Raw genomic sequence first — 19522 nt, 5'->3', positions numbered from 1 at the left:
AATAGTCCTTTCCACTGTTACAAGTTTACAACTAAGAGAACATCTTAATTTAAATCGATGACTTTTTCCCTCTCTTTGATTTTGCATTAAATGTCCTCTATTAATAAAGAGATTCCTGGGGCATCTGGATGGCTCAGTTCGGTTAAGCCTCCGCCTTTGGCTCAAGTCATGATCTCACGGTTTGTGGGTTCCAGCCCTGCATCGGGCTCTGCACTGACAGCTCAGAGCCTGAAGCCTGCTTCAGATTCTGTGTCTCCCTCTCTCTCTGCCCCTTCACTGCTCTTGTGCACTCTCTCTCTCTCTCAGAAATAAAATATTAAAAAAAAGAGAGAGAGAGATTCCTTAAAGTATTCAGCCCACATGATCTTTTATTAAGTGGCTATCACACAGTATCCCAATATGGGACTACTGCATTAACACCAAATAATTCAGAGTAAAAATAATGCCCCAAAGACACAGACATCAATATGGTAATCTGAAAAGGTAAGAAAACAAGAGCCTCACTTGGGTTCTGCACTGTTATACCCCTGCTCCCTGTTTGGTGCTGAAAATCCCTTCTCAAGAGAAATAAATGGCAGAAAAGCCCAAGTGTAGCAAAAAAGAACAGTAATATCTGTAGCCAGCTTCTTTCACACACAAATACCCAGAAGAGAAGTTTACAAAGAAACGGACATTGCAAAATTTATGAAACTTATGTTCAGCTAAAAAAGAATTTAAAACCATATATACATACCTATGTCAATTCCTCTTCGGAGAGTACTTTTGTCAGAGTCCTGATGACCAATCAGATCTTCTACCCAATGAATGTAGTTGAGTCTCAAGGGAACTGTAGGAATCAGTCTTTCCAATGGAATATCAATGGAAAGTCCAAAATCTTCCTTTAGAAGAGTACAAGTCAGAGCTCTGACTGCTTCGGGGTCTTTAAAATTAAGACTGAGGAGTGGAGAAAAAGAAACAAAACTGATTAGTAAGATTTACTATGCTATACAAGTTCTATGTCAGCCACACAATACCAAACACCCATTTGAATTTTCTAGATCACACATAAACAACTATGCGGAACATTCACAGTGGCATACATATATGGGTGTTTAATACAATTATAGTTTATGAAAGGCAGTATAAATTTCCACCAAAAGTATTGCATTTTCATACAAGGAGCATAGAGGACAAGAGTGCCTCTGTTCCAATTCCTGCCTGATTATCCCTGCCTGATTATCTCCTTACTTAGTTATGTGACTTTGGACAAATTATCTCACCTCCATGAGACTGTTTCCTCAGCTATGGGGATAACAGCATCTATATCATAGTTTTGCTGTGAGATAAACTGAGAAAAGTAGTTAGCATCATGCCCAGTACATAGTAACTATTTTACAAACCCTAGCCTGTTTTTACTATTATTATTAACATCATTTGACATTAGCACTTTTTGAAAATCATGTTTAAAAGCAAAAAGCAATATAATATGCTTGATAATGAAAACAGGATTAGAGGGGCACCTGCGTGCCTCCATCAAATAAGCATCCAACTCTTGATTTCAGCTCAGGTCATAATACCAGGGTGGTGGGACTGAGCCCAGTCTTGCTGAGCATGGAGCCTGCTTGGGATTCTCCCTTCCTCCCTCCCTCCCTCCCTCCCTCTCTCTCTCTCCCCCCTGCCTCCTCTCTCTAATAAAAAAATACAAAATCTAAGGGTCGTTCCAGGTAAAATTTTAAGGGTTTATGAAGCATACTATGAATTAAGTACAACAGTACTCAAATATTTGTAGAGCAAATTATAGAGACATGAACAATCAAGACAATTATTGAAGACACAGAATAACCAAGCCAACAGTAAACATTTCCATTATCTTCCAGTCTGACACCTAACAAATTCTTTATTCTGCTCTGTGATACTAAGCATACAGTAACACTATTGAACACATATTGAGGAATATACAATCAGCGGTTAAAGATGACATGATCTACCTTTAAAAAAACTGTTCAGGGGCGCCTGGGTGGCTCAGTCGGTTGAGCATCTGACTTCGGCTCAGGTCATGATCTCAGTCTGTGAGTTCGAGCCCCGCGTCAGGCTCTGTGCCGACAGCTCAGAGCCCAGAGCCTGCTTCAGATTCTGTGTCTCCCTCTCTCTGTGACCCTCCCCCGTTCATGCTCTGTCTCTCTCTGCCTCAAAAAACTAAATAAACATTAAAAAAAAAAAAATTTAAAAAAAAAAAAAAACTGTTCAGAGAGGCACCTGGGTGGCTCTGTCCGTTAAGCGTCCAACTCTTGATTTCAGCTCAGGTCATGACCCCAGAGCTGTAGAATGGAATCCCAAGCAGGCTCCATGCTGTCAGCACAGAGCCCCACTTCGGATTCTGTCTCTCCCTGTCCCTCTGCCCTCCTCTGCTTGCTTGCTCTCACTCTCTCAAAATAAACAAACCAAAAACAAACAAACAACTGTTAAAAAAACACAACTTTAGTTTTTTTTTTAAGTTTATTTATCTATTTTGAGAGAGAGAGTGAGCACACAGGGTAGGGGCAGAGAGGAGGAGACTTCCCAGCAGGTTCTGTGCTGACACTGCAGGGCCTGACACAGGGCCTGAACTCAAGAACCACAAGATCATGACCTGAGCCGAAATCAAGAGTCAGATGCTTAACCAACTGAGCCACCAGACACCCCAAACACAATTTTAGTAGTAAAAGAATTTACAAAGAGTGATGATGGGCAGGATTAGATTTTAGGAATACAGGTCTGTTTGTTATCTATACAAAAACTGCACAATATACTTGAATATAACTATTTCTTATACCTTTAAGAATGCTTTGGGGGGCGGGTGGGGGGAAACACCTGGGTGGCTCAATCGGTTAAGTGTCTGACTTCGGCTCAGGTCATGATCTCACGCCCCGTAAGTTCGAGCCCCACGTCGGGCTCTGCGCTGACAGCTCAGAGCCTGGAGCCTGCTTTGGATTCTGTGTCTCCCTCTCTCTCTGTCCCTCCCCTGCTCAAGCTCTGTCTCTCTCTCTCTCTCTCTCTCTCTCAAAAATAAAGATTAAAAAAAAATGTTTTAGCGTACTAGTTTGTAGGGAAAAAATGAGATTGAGAAGAAAGCTTTCACTGAGAGTGTAAACTGGTGCAGCCACTATGGAAAACAGTAATGGTGGTGCCTCAAAAGATTAAAAATAGAACTACTGAAAGGGAGACACAGAGAGATAAACCAAGAAACAGACTCTTAACTACAGAGAACAAACTGATGGTTACCAGAGGGGAGGGGTGAAATAGGTGACAGGAATTAAGGAATGCATTTGACATGATGTGCTCTGAATAGGTATAGAATTGTTGAATCACTATTATAGTACACCTGAAACTAATATAACATTGTATGTTAACTACACAGGAATTAAAAAAAAATACAACTACCATATGGTCTAGCAATTCCACTTGAGTATTTATTCAAAGAAAATGAAAACATTAACTCAAAAGAGATATATGCATCCCTATGTTCACAACAGCATTATTTACAATAGTTAAAACATGGAAACAATCTAAGGGTCCATGAATGGATAAATGGCTAAAAAAAAAAATGTGAAATCTCACACACACGCACGCACGCACCCAGAAGAATATTACTCAGCCATAAAAATGAAAAAAATCTGGGGCACCTGGGTGGATCAGTCAGTTAAGCATCTGACTTTGGCTCAGGTCGTGATCTCACAGTTCACTGGGTTCCAGCCCTGCATCGGGCTGTCTGCTGTCAGCACAGAGTCCACTTCAAATCCTCGGTCTCCCTCTCTCTCTGCCCCTCCTGACTCACGTTGGCTCTTGCTATCTCTCCAAAATAAATAAACATGCTCAACATCACTTATCATCAGGGAAATACAAATCAAAACCACAATGAGATACCACCTTACACCTGTCAGAATGGCTCACATTAACAACTCAAGCAACAATAGATGTTGGCAAGGAAGTGGAGTAAGAGGATCTCTCTGGCATTGCTGGTGGGAATGCAAATTGGGGCAGCCACTCTGGAAAACAGTATGCAGGTTTCTCAAAAAATTAAAAACAGAACTACCCTACAACCCAGCAATTGCACTATTAGGCATTTATCCACAGGATACAGGTGTGCTGTTTTCGAAGGGGCACATGCACTCCAATGTTTATAGCAGCACTATCAATGATAGCCGAAGTATGGAAGGAGCCCAAATGTCCATTGACTGATGAATGGATAAAGAAGATGTGGTATACATATACGATGGAGTATTACTCGGCAATCAAAAATAATGAAATCTTGCCATTTGCAACTACGTAGATGGAACTGGAGGTATTATGCTAAGTGAAATTAGTCAGAGAAAGACAAAAATCATATGACTTCACTCATATGAGGATTTTAAGAGACAAAACAGATGAACATAAGGGAAGGGAAACAAAAGTAATATAAAAACAGGGAGGGGGACAAAACAGAAGAGACTCATAAATATGGAGAACAAACTGAGGGTTACAGGAGGGGTTGTGGGAGGAGGGATGGGCTAAATGGGTAAGGGGCACTAAGGAATCTACTCCTGAAATAATTGTTGCACTATACGCTAATTTGGATGTAAATTAAAAAAAAATAAAAAGTAAAACAAGTTATAAAAAAAATTTTTTTTAAACATGTTACATTGACTTTGGGACCCGGTGGGAAAGAGCAGTACCTGTTTGTGAAAGCTGAAAGAATCAGGAAAGTGGTATCAGAGTCCAGAATAAAGGAAATATTGTTATGTAAAAAAGAATAAATAAATAAATGATAAAAATATTCTTAGAAATAAAAAAAAATTAAAATAAACATTAAAAAAAAGAAAATAAAAACCTGCCATTTGTAACAACAGTGAAGGGGTGAAGGGGGCCAAAATGTATACATTTTCAGTTATAAAATGAAGTTATGGAGATGTAATGTACAGCATGGTAGCTATAGTAAATAATACCATATTGCAAATTTTAAAGTTGCTAAGAGAATCTTAAAAGTTCTCATCACAAGATGGGGGCACCTGGGTGGCTCAGTCAGATAAGCATCCAACTCTGTTTCGGCTCAGGTCATGATCTCATGGCTTGTGAGTTCAAGCCCCACATCGGACTCCGTGCTGACAATGTGGAGCCTGCTGGAGATTCTCTTTCTCCCCCTCTCTCTCTGCCCCTCCTCCTCTCACTCACTCTCTCTGCCTTTCTCTCAAAAATAAGTAAACTTAAAAAAAAATTCTCATCACAAGAAAACAAATGTGACTATATGATGACAGATATTAAGCAGACTTAATGTGTTCATTAAAAAAAATTTAAGTTTACTAATTTGTTTGAAAGAGGAAGGAGGGTAGGGGCAGGGTGTGGGGGGAGAGAGAGAATTCCAAGCAGGCTCCCCACTGTCAGTGCAGAGCCCCATGCGGGGCTCAAACTCATACACTGCGAGATCATGACATGAGCCACAACCAAGGGTACGTTTAACTGAGCCACCCAGGCACTCCAATGTGTTCATTTTTAACATATACAAATATTGAATCATTAGATTATATACCTAAAACGGGTATATGTCAATTATACCTCAATTTAAAAAAATGGAACTTTAATATAATCTAAAGAAGATGGCTATAGGGGAATCTCAAGAGATATAATCAGAACCTAGAAGCAATGAGCATAACTAGTGTTCCAGATCTTAGTTTCCAAATACCATTCCCACTAAAAGGAATCAGAGTTCCTTAGTTGAATGGCTATTCCAGGTTTGAAGTAGGAGAAAGTATAAGATAAACCTAGAACATTTTGTTGTATCAGAAAATAGGACATACTCAAAGATGAGGAAAGTCACAAGGACGTGGGCCAGTTAAGGGGGCACCCACTGACCAAATCTGGGACAATCTGAATGAAGAATGCCATCAAGGGATTATATCCCCAGAGTAAAAGAAAAATATACATGAGTCTATACTTACACAAATAGATAAATAAATGGGGGAGAAAGGACAGCTTTTATTTACAATAGAATAATTACCAAATGTGTAGAAGTAATGAAGGAGTAGAAAATTATACTTGGCAATCACAAAGCTAATGTTTCAATTAAGAATCATCAGTGGGTTGGGGCGCCTGGGTGGCGCAGTCGGTTAAGCGTCCGACTTCAGCCAGGTCACGATCTCGCGGTCCGTGAGTTCGAGCCCCGCGTCGGGCTCTGGGCTGATGGCTCAGAGCCTGGAGCCTGTTTCCGATTCTGTGTCTCCCTCTCTCTCTGCCCCTCCCCCGTTCATGCTCTGTCTCTCTCTGTCCCAAAAATAAATGTTGAAAAAAAAAAATTAAAAAAAAAAAAAAAAAAAGAATCATCAGTGGCTCCCTCTCTCTGCCCCTCCCCCACTCACATTCTGTCTCTCTCAAAAGTAAACAAACATTAAAAAAATTTTTTTGAAGTGGGGAGAGGGGGGCTCAGAGCACTTGGGTGGCTCAGTCAGTTAGACGTCTGACTTCGGCTCAGGTCATGATCTCACCATTTGTGGGTTTGAGCCCTGCATCGGGCTCTGTGCTGACAGCTCAGAGCCTGGAGCCTGCTTCAGATTCTGTGACTCCCTCCCTCTCTATGCTCCTCCCCCACCAATGCTCTCTCTCAAAAAAATAACGTTAAAAATTTTTTTAAGAAGCTGGGGGGAGCGCTCAGGTCATGGTCTCACCATTCGTGTGTTCGAGCCCCACATCAGACTCTGTGCTGACAGCTCAGAGCCTAGAGCCTGCTTCAGATTCTGTCCCTCCCTTTCTCTACCGCTCCCCCAGTCAACTCTGCCTCTCTCTCTCTCAAAAATAAACATTAAAAAATATTTTTTTAATCATCAATGGATGCTAAAAATAGTACAAAGTTCAATGAGAAACAGAATATTTACATGGTCTCAAGGTACTTCCCCACAAATTATCAATTACAAAGGAGAAAACAGTAACTCTGTAATGAAGAAATCTGATGGATACCACCTTAAACAAGTGATCAAAGTTAACACCACTAATCATGGATGGGACAAATTAACATCATAGGCTTCAGTGATGCATAAGAAGGACAAAACAGGACAAAGAAAACAAGACTCAAAAAAGCACACAAAAATGAAATGGAATTGAGGAATGAGATTGTGGGGATGATGACACAATACTGTCCACAACTAAAAACTAAAAACCACTGATTTATACAGTACAGAGGGGGAATTTTACAGTACTTAACTATATCAGATTAAACAAATGAAATGAACAAGAAGTTAAAAAATTAGAAAAAGAAACACAGGAGAAGCAGATAACAGAGACCCCTCATACACTTAATTGGTCTTCCTGAATAAGAAAACCAAAGGAGGAAAACAAAGAAATTACTCAAAATAATCCCCTGCCCCCACAAGAAGATTCACTGAATCTTCAGTGAATTAGCAATTCAGAATTAGCAATACTGAAAAACCAATTCAGAATTAGCAATACCAACACATGTACCAAAAAAGTTACTAGACTTCAAGGATTAAAAGAAAAAAATCGTTTTTACACCTTGGCAAAAACAGGGGGGGAAGAAGGGCAACAGGGTAAAAAGAAAAAAAATGGCTTCAGGGAACACCTGGTTGGTACAGTTGGTGACACATGCGACTCTTGATCTCAGATTTCTTAAGTTTGAGCCCACAATGGACATAAAGATTACTAAAAAATAAGATCTTTAGGGGCACCTGGATGGCTCAGTTGGTTAAGAGTCCGACTCTTGGTTTTGGCTCAGGTCATGATCTCACGGTTTGTGAGTTTTGAGTCCTGTGTCAGGCTTTTGTGCTACAGGTGTGGAGCCTGCTTGGGATTCTCTCTCTCCCTCTTTCTATGTATGCCCCTCCCACACTTGCACACATGTGTTCTCTCCCTCTTTCTCTCAAAATAAATAAATGAACTTAAAAAATTCATAAGTAGGGGCACCTGGGTGGCTCAGTCAGTTAAGTGTCCAACTCTTGGTTTCAGGTTGAGTTATGATCTTGCAGTTCATTACATTAAGCCCTGGGTCTGGCTCTGCACTGACACCACAGAGCCTGCTTGGGATTCTCTCTCTCTCTCTCTCTCTCTCTCTCTCTCTCTCTCTCTCTCAAAAATAAATAGGGGCACCTGGGTGGCTCAGTCGCTTAAGCATCCAACTTCAGCTCAGGTCATGATCTCGCAGTTCACGAGTTTGAGCCCTACACTGGTCTCTCTGCTGTCAGTACAGAGCCTGCTTCAGATCCTTTATCTCCCTCTCTCTCTGCCCCTCGCTTGCTTGCACATTTTCTCTCTCTCAAAAATAATAAATATTTAAAAAATAAAATAAAATCTTTTTTAAAAGTTTATTTCCTTTGGGAGGATGATGAGAGCACAGAAGGAGCAGAGAGAGAGGGAGACAGAGAATCCCAAGCAGACCCCGATAGGGTCCCGAACTCACATACCGCAAGATCATGACCTGAGCCAAAACCAAGAGTCAGATGCTTAAGTGACTGAGCCACCCAGATGCCCCAAAATAAATCTTAAAAAAAAAAAAGACTGACTTCAGACTTCCATGCAACAGCACTATTTAATAGCAGAAAACAAAAGGACACAGACTACAAAGCCCTTAGAGGAAAAGAATGTTACCTAACAATTTTATACTCAGCAAAATTGTATTTCAAGTATAATGACAACAGATAGATGTTTTTAAGCACATAAGAACTCAAGGAACATAGGTTTCCACGATCCCTTTGTGAAAAAAAAAAAAAAATCCCTAATGGAAAAATTCAACAACCAACAGACAAACTATAGCAATAGACTAGCAGTGAGCAGTGAAGCTATTTTAACTGGAGAACTAAGATTAAAACACCTGTGAACTGTGGCCACACAACAGGACATGTACACACAATTAAAATTAAGGAGGGGAAAAGGAAGAGGTAATTAAGTACATTATTTCCTCAACGTGGGTCAGAAGATTTCATCCAAAACTGATAAAGTAGGTAGCAGAGATATAAGGTATACATTTAAGAATATAAACACTAGAAAAATTAAGAGAAACAATATAATCGAATAAAATCAAGTGGTAAAGAAAAGGGAGATGAAAGCCAAATTACACAGAGTAAAGGAAAAAAAAAACGAAGCAACCAAAACAAAGCACAATATAAAATAAATGTAAATGGGTCAAATCTATTCTAAAACTCTCAGGTTAGATCACAAAGACAAAACCAAAAAACTATGCTGTAAACAAAGACTATGCCAAAACACAGTGATCCAGGGGCACATGGATGTCTCAGTCGGTTAAGCATCTGACTTCGGCTCGGGTCATGATCTCAGTTCGTGAGTTCAAGCCACGCATCGGGCTCTGTGCTGCCAGCTCAGAACCTGGAGCCTGTTTAAGATTCTGTGTCTCCCTCTCTCTCTCTGCCCCTCCCCCACTTGCACTCTGTCTCTCAAAAATAAACATAAAAAAAAAACAAAAACAAAAACATAGTGATCCAAAGATTGAAAGTAAAAGTTTAAGCGAAAGTTAAAGAGAAAACAGCAGGTATTACCTTACACTAGATCACCATCAATTTAGAAGAAGGATAAAAAGCACTGAATGAGAAACAGCAGTGACTGTGCAGGAACTGTCAAAAATACAAAATGCCACAGCAAAGTCAGGAGGATGGCTAATTTCTACCTCCTGTCCCCTGCCTTTTTAAAGTAAACTCTACTCCAACTTGGGGCTCAAACTGACAACCCCAAGATCAAAAGTCTGCATGCTTTGCTGACAGCCAGCCAAGCATCCCAAGGGGATAGTAATTTAAAAAATAATTACCCCTTCACATTTAGGTGGGGATTTTTGAGATTTTAAAGACCAGTTTCCACAAAACAGTGGAAGTAGAAGTTTATTGTATAAATACATGCGAGCAAAAAAAGTGTCATTAAAATATATTACGTGTATTTAAAGGGGAATTAAGTATTAAGTCTATTCCTAGACATCTAAGTAGATATATATTAGTTTTGTAATTTGTGGGGCCGATAAAAGAGAATCTATAAGCAAGCGATGATGAACACATTTCTGCTTCACTCAATCACACAACATTAACACACACACACACACACACACACACACACACACACACACAATGGGGGTTCTGGGCTGGCTCAGATGGTAGACTCTTGATCTCAAGGTTGTGAGTTCAAGCCCTAAACTGGGTGCAGAGATACAGAGATTACTAAGAAAATAAATTAATTCCTTAAAAAAGAACTTTCCTTACCTTTGTATTTCTTCAAATAAAAGCAGTACAATCTCAGATTCAACAAGATAAATGATGTAGCATAAAAAAGGGGGTTTTATATCTATAAAAACTTTACTTTTAATTCTAAAAAGAATATTGGATTTTACTCCTGTGAAATCCATCAAGTGTGTGAAAAGATGGGCCAACTCCATTTCCCTCAGTAACAGAGAATGGGAATCGAATTTTTACACGTGGGTGGGGTGCCTGTGTGGCTCAGTCAATTAAGCATCTGACTTTGGCTTAGATCATGATCTCACAGTTTGTGGGTTCGAGCCCCATGTCGGGCTCTGTGCTGGCAGCTCAGAGCCTGGAGCTTGCTTTGGATTCTGTGTCTACCTCTCTGTCCCTTCCCTGCTCACGCTGTCTCTCTCTCTCTCAAAATACACATGGAAAGACGTTCACATCTGAGTACCAGACTAAGGCATTCAAATGAATTCATATTCTTTATTCTATAACAGTAGCCTAATCTATCAAGCTTCACTGCTAAACACACAAACAGAATTATATCCCAATATAATATCTATGTTCAGGGGCGCCTGGGTGGCGCAGTCGGTTAAGCGTCCGACTTCAACCAGGTCACGATCTCGCGGTCCGTGAGTTCGAGCCCCGCGTCAGGCTCTGGGCTGATGGCTCAGAGCCTGGAGCCTGTTTACGATTCTGTGTCTGCCTCTCTCTCTGCCCCTCCCCCGTTCATGCTCTGTCTCTCTCTGTCCCCAAAATAAATAAACGTTGAAAAAAAAAAATTAAAAAAAAAAAAAAATAAATATCTATGTTCAAAGCCTAAAAATCTGAAATGTAAAAGTTCCAATTTTTCTATCAAAGAAACTTAATAGCCTAGATACCTTGTAAATAAACTTGGAACGGGGGCACCTGGGTGGCTCAGTCGGTTAAGTGTCCGACTTTGGCTCAGGTCATGATCTCGTGGCTTGTGAGTTTGAGTCCTGCATCGGGCTCCGTGCTGACAGCTCAAAGCATGGAGCCTGCTTCGGATTCTGTGCCTCCCTCTCTCTGCCCTGCACTCACTCACTCACTCACTCACTCACTCTCTCTCAAAAGTAAACATTAAAAAAAAAATTTTTTTTTTTTAAATAAACTTGGAACAGTATTACCTTGAACAGCGTTAACAGAAGTAAAGTACATCCTGACATAGTTACTACCCTACAACTTCTGAGTGTTACTTTGCACTGGCACTTTAAATAAAATTATGAAAATCAGGGATTGCAAACTCAAATACTTACAAGGTGCTACTCAAAATGCCAGTCCCTAACAAGATATGGAGCTTGTGCATGCCTGTAAATCAGTATACTGAAGAAAGTCATTCAACCAAAGAAATGTCTGCTAAACAGACATGTAGCATAAGGTGCTTATCTCTGTTTGTGGCAAATAGTTTGTGGCTGAGCAGCTAGTTCAATAACCACACTTTTAGTAGCATTACACCAGATGACACAAAAAGCCAATTCAAAGGGTATGATTACCATGTAGTTCCAGATAATTAATGTCAAGTTTGTCAGTCCAGTTTTGCCAGATCTCTAAAATTTTCAAAGGAAACCAACAACCCATAATTTTACATGAAATTTTCCTGATTCTTAAAATCTATGTGGGCAAGAAACAACTGCAAGCCTTACAAAATTCACAGGCTGACAGGTTGCACCCCATACTGTAAACAGTGGAATTACAAAAAAAGCTGAAATACTTGGTTACCTTATACTTTTAATGCTTTTTGTTTTTTCATTTTTTGTTTTGAGAGAGAGGAAGAGAGTACAAGTGGGAGAAGGACAGAGAATCTGCACTGACAGCAGCAAGCCTGATGTGGGGCCTGAACCCATGAACCGCGAGATCATGACCCGAGTTGAAGTCGGATGCTCAACTGACTGAACCATCCAGGCACCCCCACCTTATACTTTTAAAGATGAAGTATAAAAATGTTTCACTCTCTGGGTGGCTAAGTTGGTTGAGTGTCCAGCTCTTGATTTCCGCTCAGGTCATGGTCTCGCACTTCATGAGATCAAGCCCCACGTCGGGCTCTGCGCTGATGGTGCAGTGCGGAGCCTGCTTGGGATTCTCTCTGCCCCTCCCCTGCTCACTCTCTCTCTGTCTCTCAAAATAAATAAACATTAAAAAAAAAGTTTCACTCTCAGGGTGCCTGACTACCCCAGTCAGTGAGGCATGGGACTCTCAATCTCAGGGATGTGAATTTGACCCACACGTTGGGTTTAAAGATTACTTAAAATCTTCAAAAAAAAAGTTTCACTTTCTTTGAACACTACTTTGCTCAGCTAACTTATACAAAATAGGTTAGAATTTTTAAGAAGTTGTGACAGTGGGAATTCATTCCTTTATTCATTCAACAGATATTTATCATGTATCAACTATGTAGTTGGCATTGTACAAAATGCCAGAGACTTGCAAATACAGACATGATCTCTCCCTTCATGAAGGTGATAGTGTGGTAAAGGGTAGGTATTCATCCAAGAAGCACCCAAACACATGTAAAATTGTCACTGTGACAAATGCTGTAAAAGATAGGTACAAGGTGCTGAGGAACCTGTGTAATTAGTGGAACCTTAGAAAGGTCAGAAAAGTCCACCAGAGAACTTCTAGAACTGATTCATGAATTCGGCAAAGTTGCAGGATATAAAATCAATGCACAGAAATCGGTTGCATTCCTACAAACCAACAATGAAGCAACAGAAAGAGAAATCAAGGAATCGATCCCATTTACAATTGCACCAAAAACCATAAAATACCTAGGAATAAATCTAACCAAAGAGGTGAAAAATCTATACACTGAAAACTATAGAAAGCTTATGAAAGAAATTGAAGAAGACACAAAAAAATGGAAAAATATTCCAGGCTCCTGGATAGGAAGAACAAATACTGTTGAAATGTCAATACTACCCAAAGCAGTCTACATATTCAATGCAATCCCTATCAAAATAACACCAGCATTCTTCACAGAGCTAGAACAAACAATCCTAAAATTTGTATGGAACCAGAAAAGACCCCGAATAGCCAAAGCAATCTTGAAAAAGAAAACCAAAGCAGGAGGCATCACAATCCCAGACTTCAAGCTATACTACAAAGCTGTAATCATCAAGCAGTATGGTACTGGCACAAGAACAGACACTCAGATCAATGGAACAGAACAGAGAACCCAGAAATGGACCCACAAACATATGGCCAACTAATCTTTGACAAAGCAGGAAAGAATATCCAATGGAATAAAGACAGTCTCTTCAGCAAGCGGTGCTGGGAAAACTGGACAGCGACATGCAGAAGAATGAACCTGGACCACTTCTTACACCATACACAAAAAGAAACTCAAAATGGATGGAAGACCTAAATTTAAGACAGGAAGCCATCAAAATCCTCGAGGAGAAAGCAGGCAAAAACCACTTTGACCGTGGCCGCAGCAACTTCTTACTCAACATGTCTCCAGAGGCGAGGGAAACAAAAGCAAAAATGGACTACTGGGACCTCATCAAAATAAAAAGCTTCTTTCTGAATTCATGGGGCATTCCAGATACTGAGACAGCCACGGTGTCTAGAATGGGGAGGGCAAGGTAAGCATGTATAGATTCAGATGAGGCTAAACAGGAAGATAGGAAACAGATTATGCAGGGCCTTATAATTAGGGCAACAATATCATTTTATCACCTAATCTGGGACTCTACTGAAAGCAACACTAAAACCTATTCATCACACCAAGAAAATTATAATCTATGCTAAGGACCTATATCTGGTATGAAACACAGACAGACCAAAGTGGAAGCAGAGACACCAGTTAGAAAGTGATTCCTTTATCTGACTTATGAGGCTGGATAAAGGTGGCAGTGGCAAAGCTTGGGGAAAATGAAAAGAATGAAGATATTTTCAGAAGGGGAAACTTAACAAGATTTGGTGACGGACAAGTACTCATAGATGTCCTCTCAGGTTCTGGCTTGTTAACAGGACAGACAGTGCCGTTCTCTAAAACTGTGAACTCTGACAGAGAATGACTTTTAGGAGAAATATCATAAATCTGAGCTGAATCTGAGACATCTAAGGAGATAGTGAATAAGCAGTGATCTCCAGGTACAGAGCCCAGAAAATTGGTCTGGGGAAACAAAAGAATAAGTGAAATGCACACAAACAAGTGAGAGATGAGTGATGAGAATTCTTAAGGGGAAAATACAAAATCAGAAGCAAAGAGAACCCTGCACTAAGCCTTGAAGTCCCCTTTAATGGTTGTAGATATAATCATTACAAAGGAAGTTATGCAAGGATACAGAAAGGGTGGAATAAAGTGTGGTGCCCAGGAAGCCAAGGAAAGAGGGTGTCCATGAAGGACAGCATGGGCGGAGTAACCTGCTTCTCAGAAGTCAACTGAAAACCAAAACTGCATTTAATGACAACAGATCAATGGAGACCTTTTCAAGAGCTGCTTTGATAGTGGTGGAATCAGAAACCACCATAGAACAAGCCGAAGGTTAAGTATAGTGTGGAAAAAATGAAGACTGTAAAATCAGACAATTCTTCAAGAAGGTGAGTTGTGCAAAAGACAAGTGAGTTGTGCAAGGGAGAAGTGAGATAGGGCAGTGGAAGTGAGAGGGTTGATGGAGAGATTTTATTAATAATTTTTAAATTAAAGATTTAAACATGTTTGAAAGTCAATGGAAAGTCACAAAGACCACATATTATGATCCCATTTATATGAAATGTCCAAAACATGCAAATATGTAGAGAACGAAAGGAGATTAGTGTTGCCAAGGGCTGAAGAGAGACAGGAGTTGGGAGTGACTGCTGAATAGGTTTATTTCGGGGGTGACAAAAATGTTCTGGAATTAGTGGTGATGCTTGCACAACCCTGCGAACATACTAAGAACACAACCATACATTTTAAAATGATTTTATAGTATGTGAACGATATCTCAAATTTCCAAAAAGTTAAAGAGAAGAAGCTAGGTGAGAGAGAGAGATTAAGTCATTAGGAAAAGGAAAACCAGACTAAGGTTCCTGGGATGAGAGGAGAGTATGGGATCCAAAGGACAGCTCTGATTAGAATATAGTAATAATAATAGTAATAGAATCATGAATAACAACATTTGTCCAACAAAACCAAAAGCAGACCCATGATCTTTTGCTGTGTTTTCCACCAATTCACAGTTATCCACAACTGATTTAATTTTTTTATTTTAACATCTCATGGGTCAAATAAGCAATTAGACAGTAACATAAAAAAATAAAGATCCTGAAACAGTGGAAATGACCATTACTGACAACCTTAGGCTAACCAAAGAACCCAAATCCTACTTGCAAAATGTTAAGAAACTACCCTGATCAAATTGACCTCTCTTTTTTTTTATTAGATGTTTATTCATTTTTGAGAGAGAGCGTGAGTGGGGCAAGGGCAGAGAGCATGGGGGACAAAGGCTCTAAAGCGGGCTCTGTGTGACAGATAGCAGACAGCCTGATGTGGGGCTCAAACTCACAAACTGTGAGATCATGACCTGAGCTGAAGTCAGACACTCACGCTCAAACCACTGAGTCACCCAGGCGCCCCTCATATTGATCTCTTAAATGCAGATCTCTGTGCTAGCCAAGAAGCAGATGACAGGAAAGAAAAATCCAGTCATCCAAACACCTCTCTGGCCTTCCAAGTACCGTTAAAAGTATTGCAATTTTCTAAGCAAACCCCAGTGACTTACCCTAAATTCACTTAAAGGAAAAAAAAAAAGCTTTTAAAAAATTCAGTAGTAAGGGGCACCTGGGTGGCTCAGTTGGTTCAGCGTCCAACTCTTCGTACCAGCTCAGGTCATGATCTCACAGTTCGCGAGATGGAGCCCTGCATCAAGCTCTGTGCTGACAGCATGAAGCCTGCTTGGGAGTCTCTCCCTCTCTCTGCCCCTCCCCCACCCTTTCTCTCAAAATAAATAAACTTAAAAAAAGTCAGTAGTAAGAGACCCTTAAATAAACTTGTTTTGTATTACAGAATTTAGGAACAATCTAAAAGTAATCATTAAGGAGTTGGATGAATAAACTATAATACCTCCACACAAGAGAATACTCTGTAGTCATTAAAGAAGAATGGGCTGTGCTTTTATGAAGAGGGTTCCTTGATATATTAAAAAAAAAAAAAAACACACAACTTTGAATAAAATCACGTATGTACATTATGACCGCATTCTTGTATAAAAGACAAAAACCAAACAAAAAAGATCCCATGTATGTATATGCATAGAAAATTCTGGAAGTGTAAAAGCCACTCCTGGATGTGGAAATGGTGGGTGGGGTGAATAGGGTAGATACACACCTTCATTCTCTTCGTTATTTTTCTTTTATCTGAATACGTTTTACATAAAATAATTTTCACAGCAGTGTTAGAATTCTAACTATATGCAAAATGCTTATAATGTCAAGTGGGGGTAAAAAAAAAAAAAGTCCTATTATTGTATCTATCAAAATTACAATCACAAAAAATACTATGTATGTATAAGGACAAAGATTTAGAAAGACACATAAAGTACTTACATCTTCTGGGGGTGTAAAAACTGTGACTTTTTATTTTATGTTTGCAACATTACCATCATAAATGTAGTTACGAAGGATATATTTCTATAATTTTCCATTAAGCGTTCTATAATGTCTGTATAATTAAAAACAAAAACAAAAACCAGGGGTGCCTGGGTAGCTGAGCAGGTTGAGCGTCTGACTTCAGCTCAGGTCTTGATTTCACAGCTCGTGAGTTCTAGCCCTGCATCAGGCTCTGTGCTGACAGCTCAGAGCCTGGAGACTGCTTTGGATTCTGTGTCTCTGTCTCTCTCTGCCCCTCTGCTGCTCGCTTGCTCACTCTCTCTGTCACACACACAAACATTAAAAAAAATTTTTTTAACAAATAAAAAAATAAAAAACAAAATCCTCTTTTCAAAAAAGGAAAACAGGCCTATGGTTTCAGAATACTTTTCCATGAAAGAGGGACAATTCTGTTGGAAACCAAACGAGGATTATTTCCCACGGTGACAGCAATCACAAAAGACAGTACCACAGCTGAAGCATTAATTACATAGCTTTATAAAACACTCGGAGCAAGGGAAACAGCATTATAATTAATGTTTTCTTAGTGCCTTCAAACAGAGTTGTTATTTATATCAACAATTCTTGTTATTAAAAAATATACATATATTCACCTTGATGGACTAGAGTATATAATTTATTAATAAGAAATTACATCCTAATCACCAAAATGTACAAGATATCAGAGATTATTCTAATTAAAGAAACGGAAAAAAACAACAAGAGCTGATTCTTACACTTTGTTAGCAAGACAAGTGTTCATTCTCTTACCTCTAAGAAAACACAGACACTACTCTGAGGGTTAGAAATCCTTTTGTAGGACAAAGTCTAGTCATTCAGCTTTACTGGTTAAATATCTAGGTCACTGTAGCACCCTGGGACATTAAAAATTCCTGAACACAGGCAAGATCTTTTTTCATTCTCGTTTCTGAGATCACAAGAATTAAAATTAGCTCTCACGTGGAAATTAGTAATTTATTCGATCAGTCTTTGTTGTTTAACACATCCAGCTTCACAAAATAGCCTATTGTCAACAAGTCCATGTCCGATTTCCCCAGAATAACTCCTGCTCTGCTACTAATGAATACAATATTACCATTATAGATGGAGTTTGGAAGGATACATTCTGTGACCAATGGTTGAAATAACAATCATTCTAACACTGTAGGACTGAACCTCATGTAACAACAACAAAGGCTAAAGCCTCCCAACCTAATTTTCTGACTTGGTTTCTATTCATTAGATCTTCACCAAGAGGTTAAATATGTACTGTTATAAAGTATGACAAAACCCTTCAATGCTGGCTCTTTGGCTTAAAAACAAATCAGTTAAGTGTCACACTCTAACCAAACTCAACTGACAGGGCTCAACTCAGTTGCATATCCCCAAAGGGCTGGTTATTGTGAAAAAGTACAAACTAAAATCTAATTGCAAAGGTCAGACATGATTACAACAAGGCAGTGATGGATGCAGAGAAGAAAAATAGAAAGGGAGATTACACTAGAAATCCTCGTCACCTTATCAATTACACCAAGCATAACAAAAATAAGGGTACCTATCATTTGCTAAGTGTTTATAATGTGTCACTTCACATGCATTATCACTAACCCTTATGACAAATACCAAAATATGTCTTTTTATCCCTGTGTTCTTTAGATGAGGAAATTCAGTCTCAGTGAGGTTAATTATCTAAAACCTCCAGAGCTGCTAAGTGGCACCTCAAGACCAGTCCTTAGAGTAACTGACTCAGAAATACCCCCTCTCCATACCACACACACCCTGCTTAAGAGGTGAGCAAATATGGGGTGCCTCACTGACTCAGTCAGTAGACCTTGCAAATTTTGATCTCAGGGTCATGAGTTTGAGCTCTTCGTGGGGTGTAGAGATTACTTGAACATATAAAACTTAAAAAAAAAACACACGCATTCATGTTTATAGGCTAAAAATTCAAAACATAAGGGCACTTGGGTGCCTCAGTTGGCTGAGTGTCCGACTTCGGCTCAGGTCACGATCTCACAGTTCATTGAGTTCGAGCCCCACATTGGGCTCACCGCTGTCAGTGCAGAGCCTGCTTTTCTGATCATCTGTCCCCCTCTCTCTCTACCCCTCCCCCGTTTGTGCTCTCTCAAAAATAAATAAAAATATTTTTTTTAAAGTTCAAAACAGGGGCGCCTGGGTGGCTCAGTCAGTTGAGTGTCCAACTTCAGCTCAGCTCATGATCTCTCGATTTGAGAGTTCAAGCCCCGTGTCAGGCTCTGTGCTGACAGCTCAGAGCCTGGAGCCTGCTTCAGATTCTGTGTCTCCCCCATTCTCTGCCCCTCCCCTGCTCATGCTCTGTCTCCCTCTGTCTCTCAATAATGAATAAGTGTTAAAAAAATTTTTTTTAATAAAAAATTTTTTAAAAGTTCAAAACATATAATTAAATCAAATTTATTGAATGTATTGTTTAGACTTCCTATCAGTAGTACTTAATGGTTTTTGGGTCAATGACCCTTTTTAAAAGTGAAGTTCTAAATTACAGGTCAAAGTTTTGAACCCTATCTCCTCAAGAAAAAAAATATACCATTTTTTTTTTGTTTGTTTTTTAAAGTAAGCTCTACGGCCAGCATGGGACTTCCACTCATGACCCTAAGATCAATAGCCTAGAGACTGAGCCAGCCAGACATGCCTCCAACTCAAGTATTTTTATCTAATTGTTTTCAAGGCATTTGTGAATCCTCTGAAAGTCCCTAAGGTTATTTCCCTGTTTACTT

At 39.6% G+C, this 19522-nt stretch overlaps 1 protein-coding gene across 3 annotated transcripts in view; it reads right to left on the bottom strand.

Moving 5' to 3' along the window:
* The window catches only part of METTL16 (methyltransferase 16, N6-methyladenosine), an 82315-nt gene that overhangs the window by 50302 nt on the left and 12491 nt on the right, over positions 1-19522 (bottom strand). For all 3 annotated transcript variants that reach the window (XM_047832706.1, XM_047832705.1, XM_047832704.1), the window contains one exon: positions 734-933. In XM_047832706.1, the coding sequence (XP_047688662.1) occupies positions 734-933 (200 nt within the window). The remainder of the gene's footprint in view (positions 1-733; positions 934-19522) is intronic.

This window comes from Prionailurus viverrinus, chromosome E1 (genome assembly GCF_022837055.1).
Source record: "Prionailurus viverrinus isolate Anna chromosome E1, UM_Priviv_1.0, whole genome shotgun sequence".
Lineage (NCBI taxonomy): Eukaryota > Metazoa > Chordata > Mammalia > Carnivora > Felidae > Prionailurus > Prionailurus viverrinus.
The sequence above is the reverse complement of the archived record's forward strand: the minus strand, read 5'-3'. Positions and strand labels throughout refer to the sequence as shown.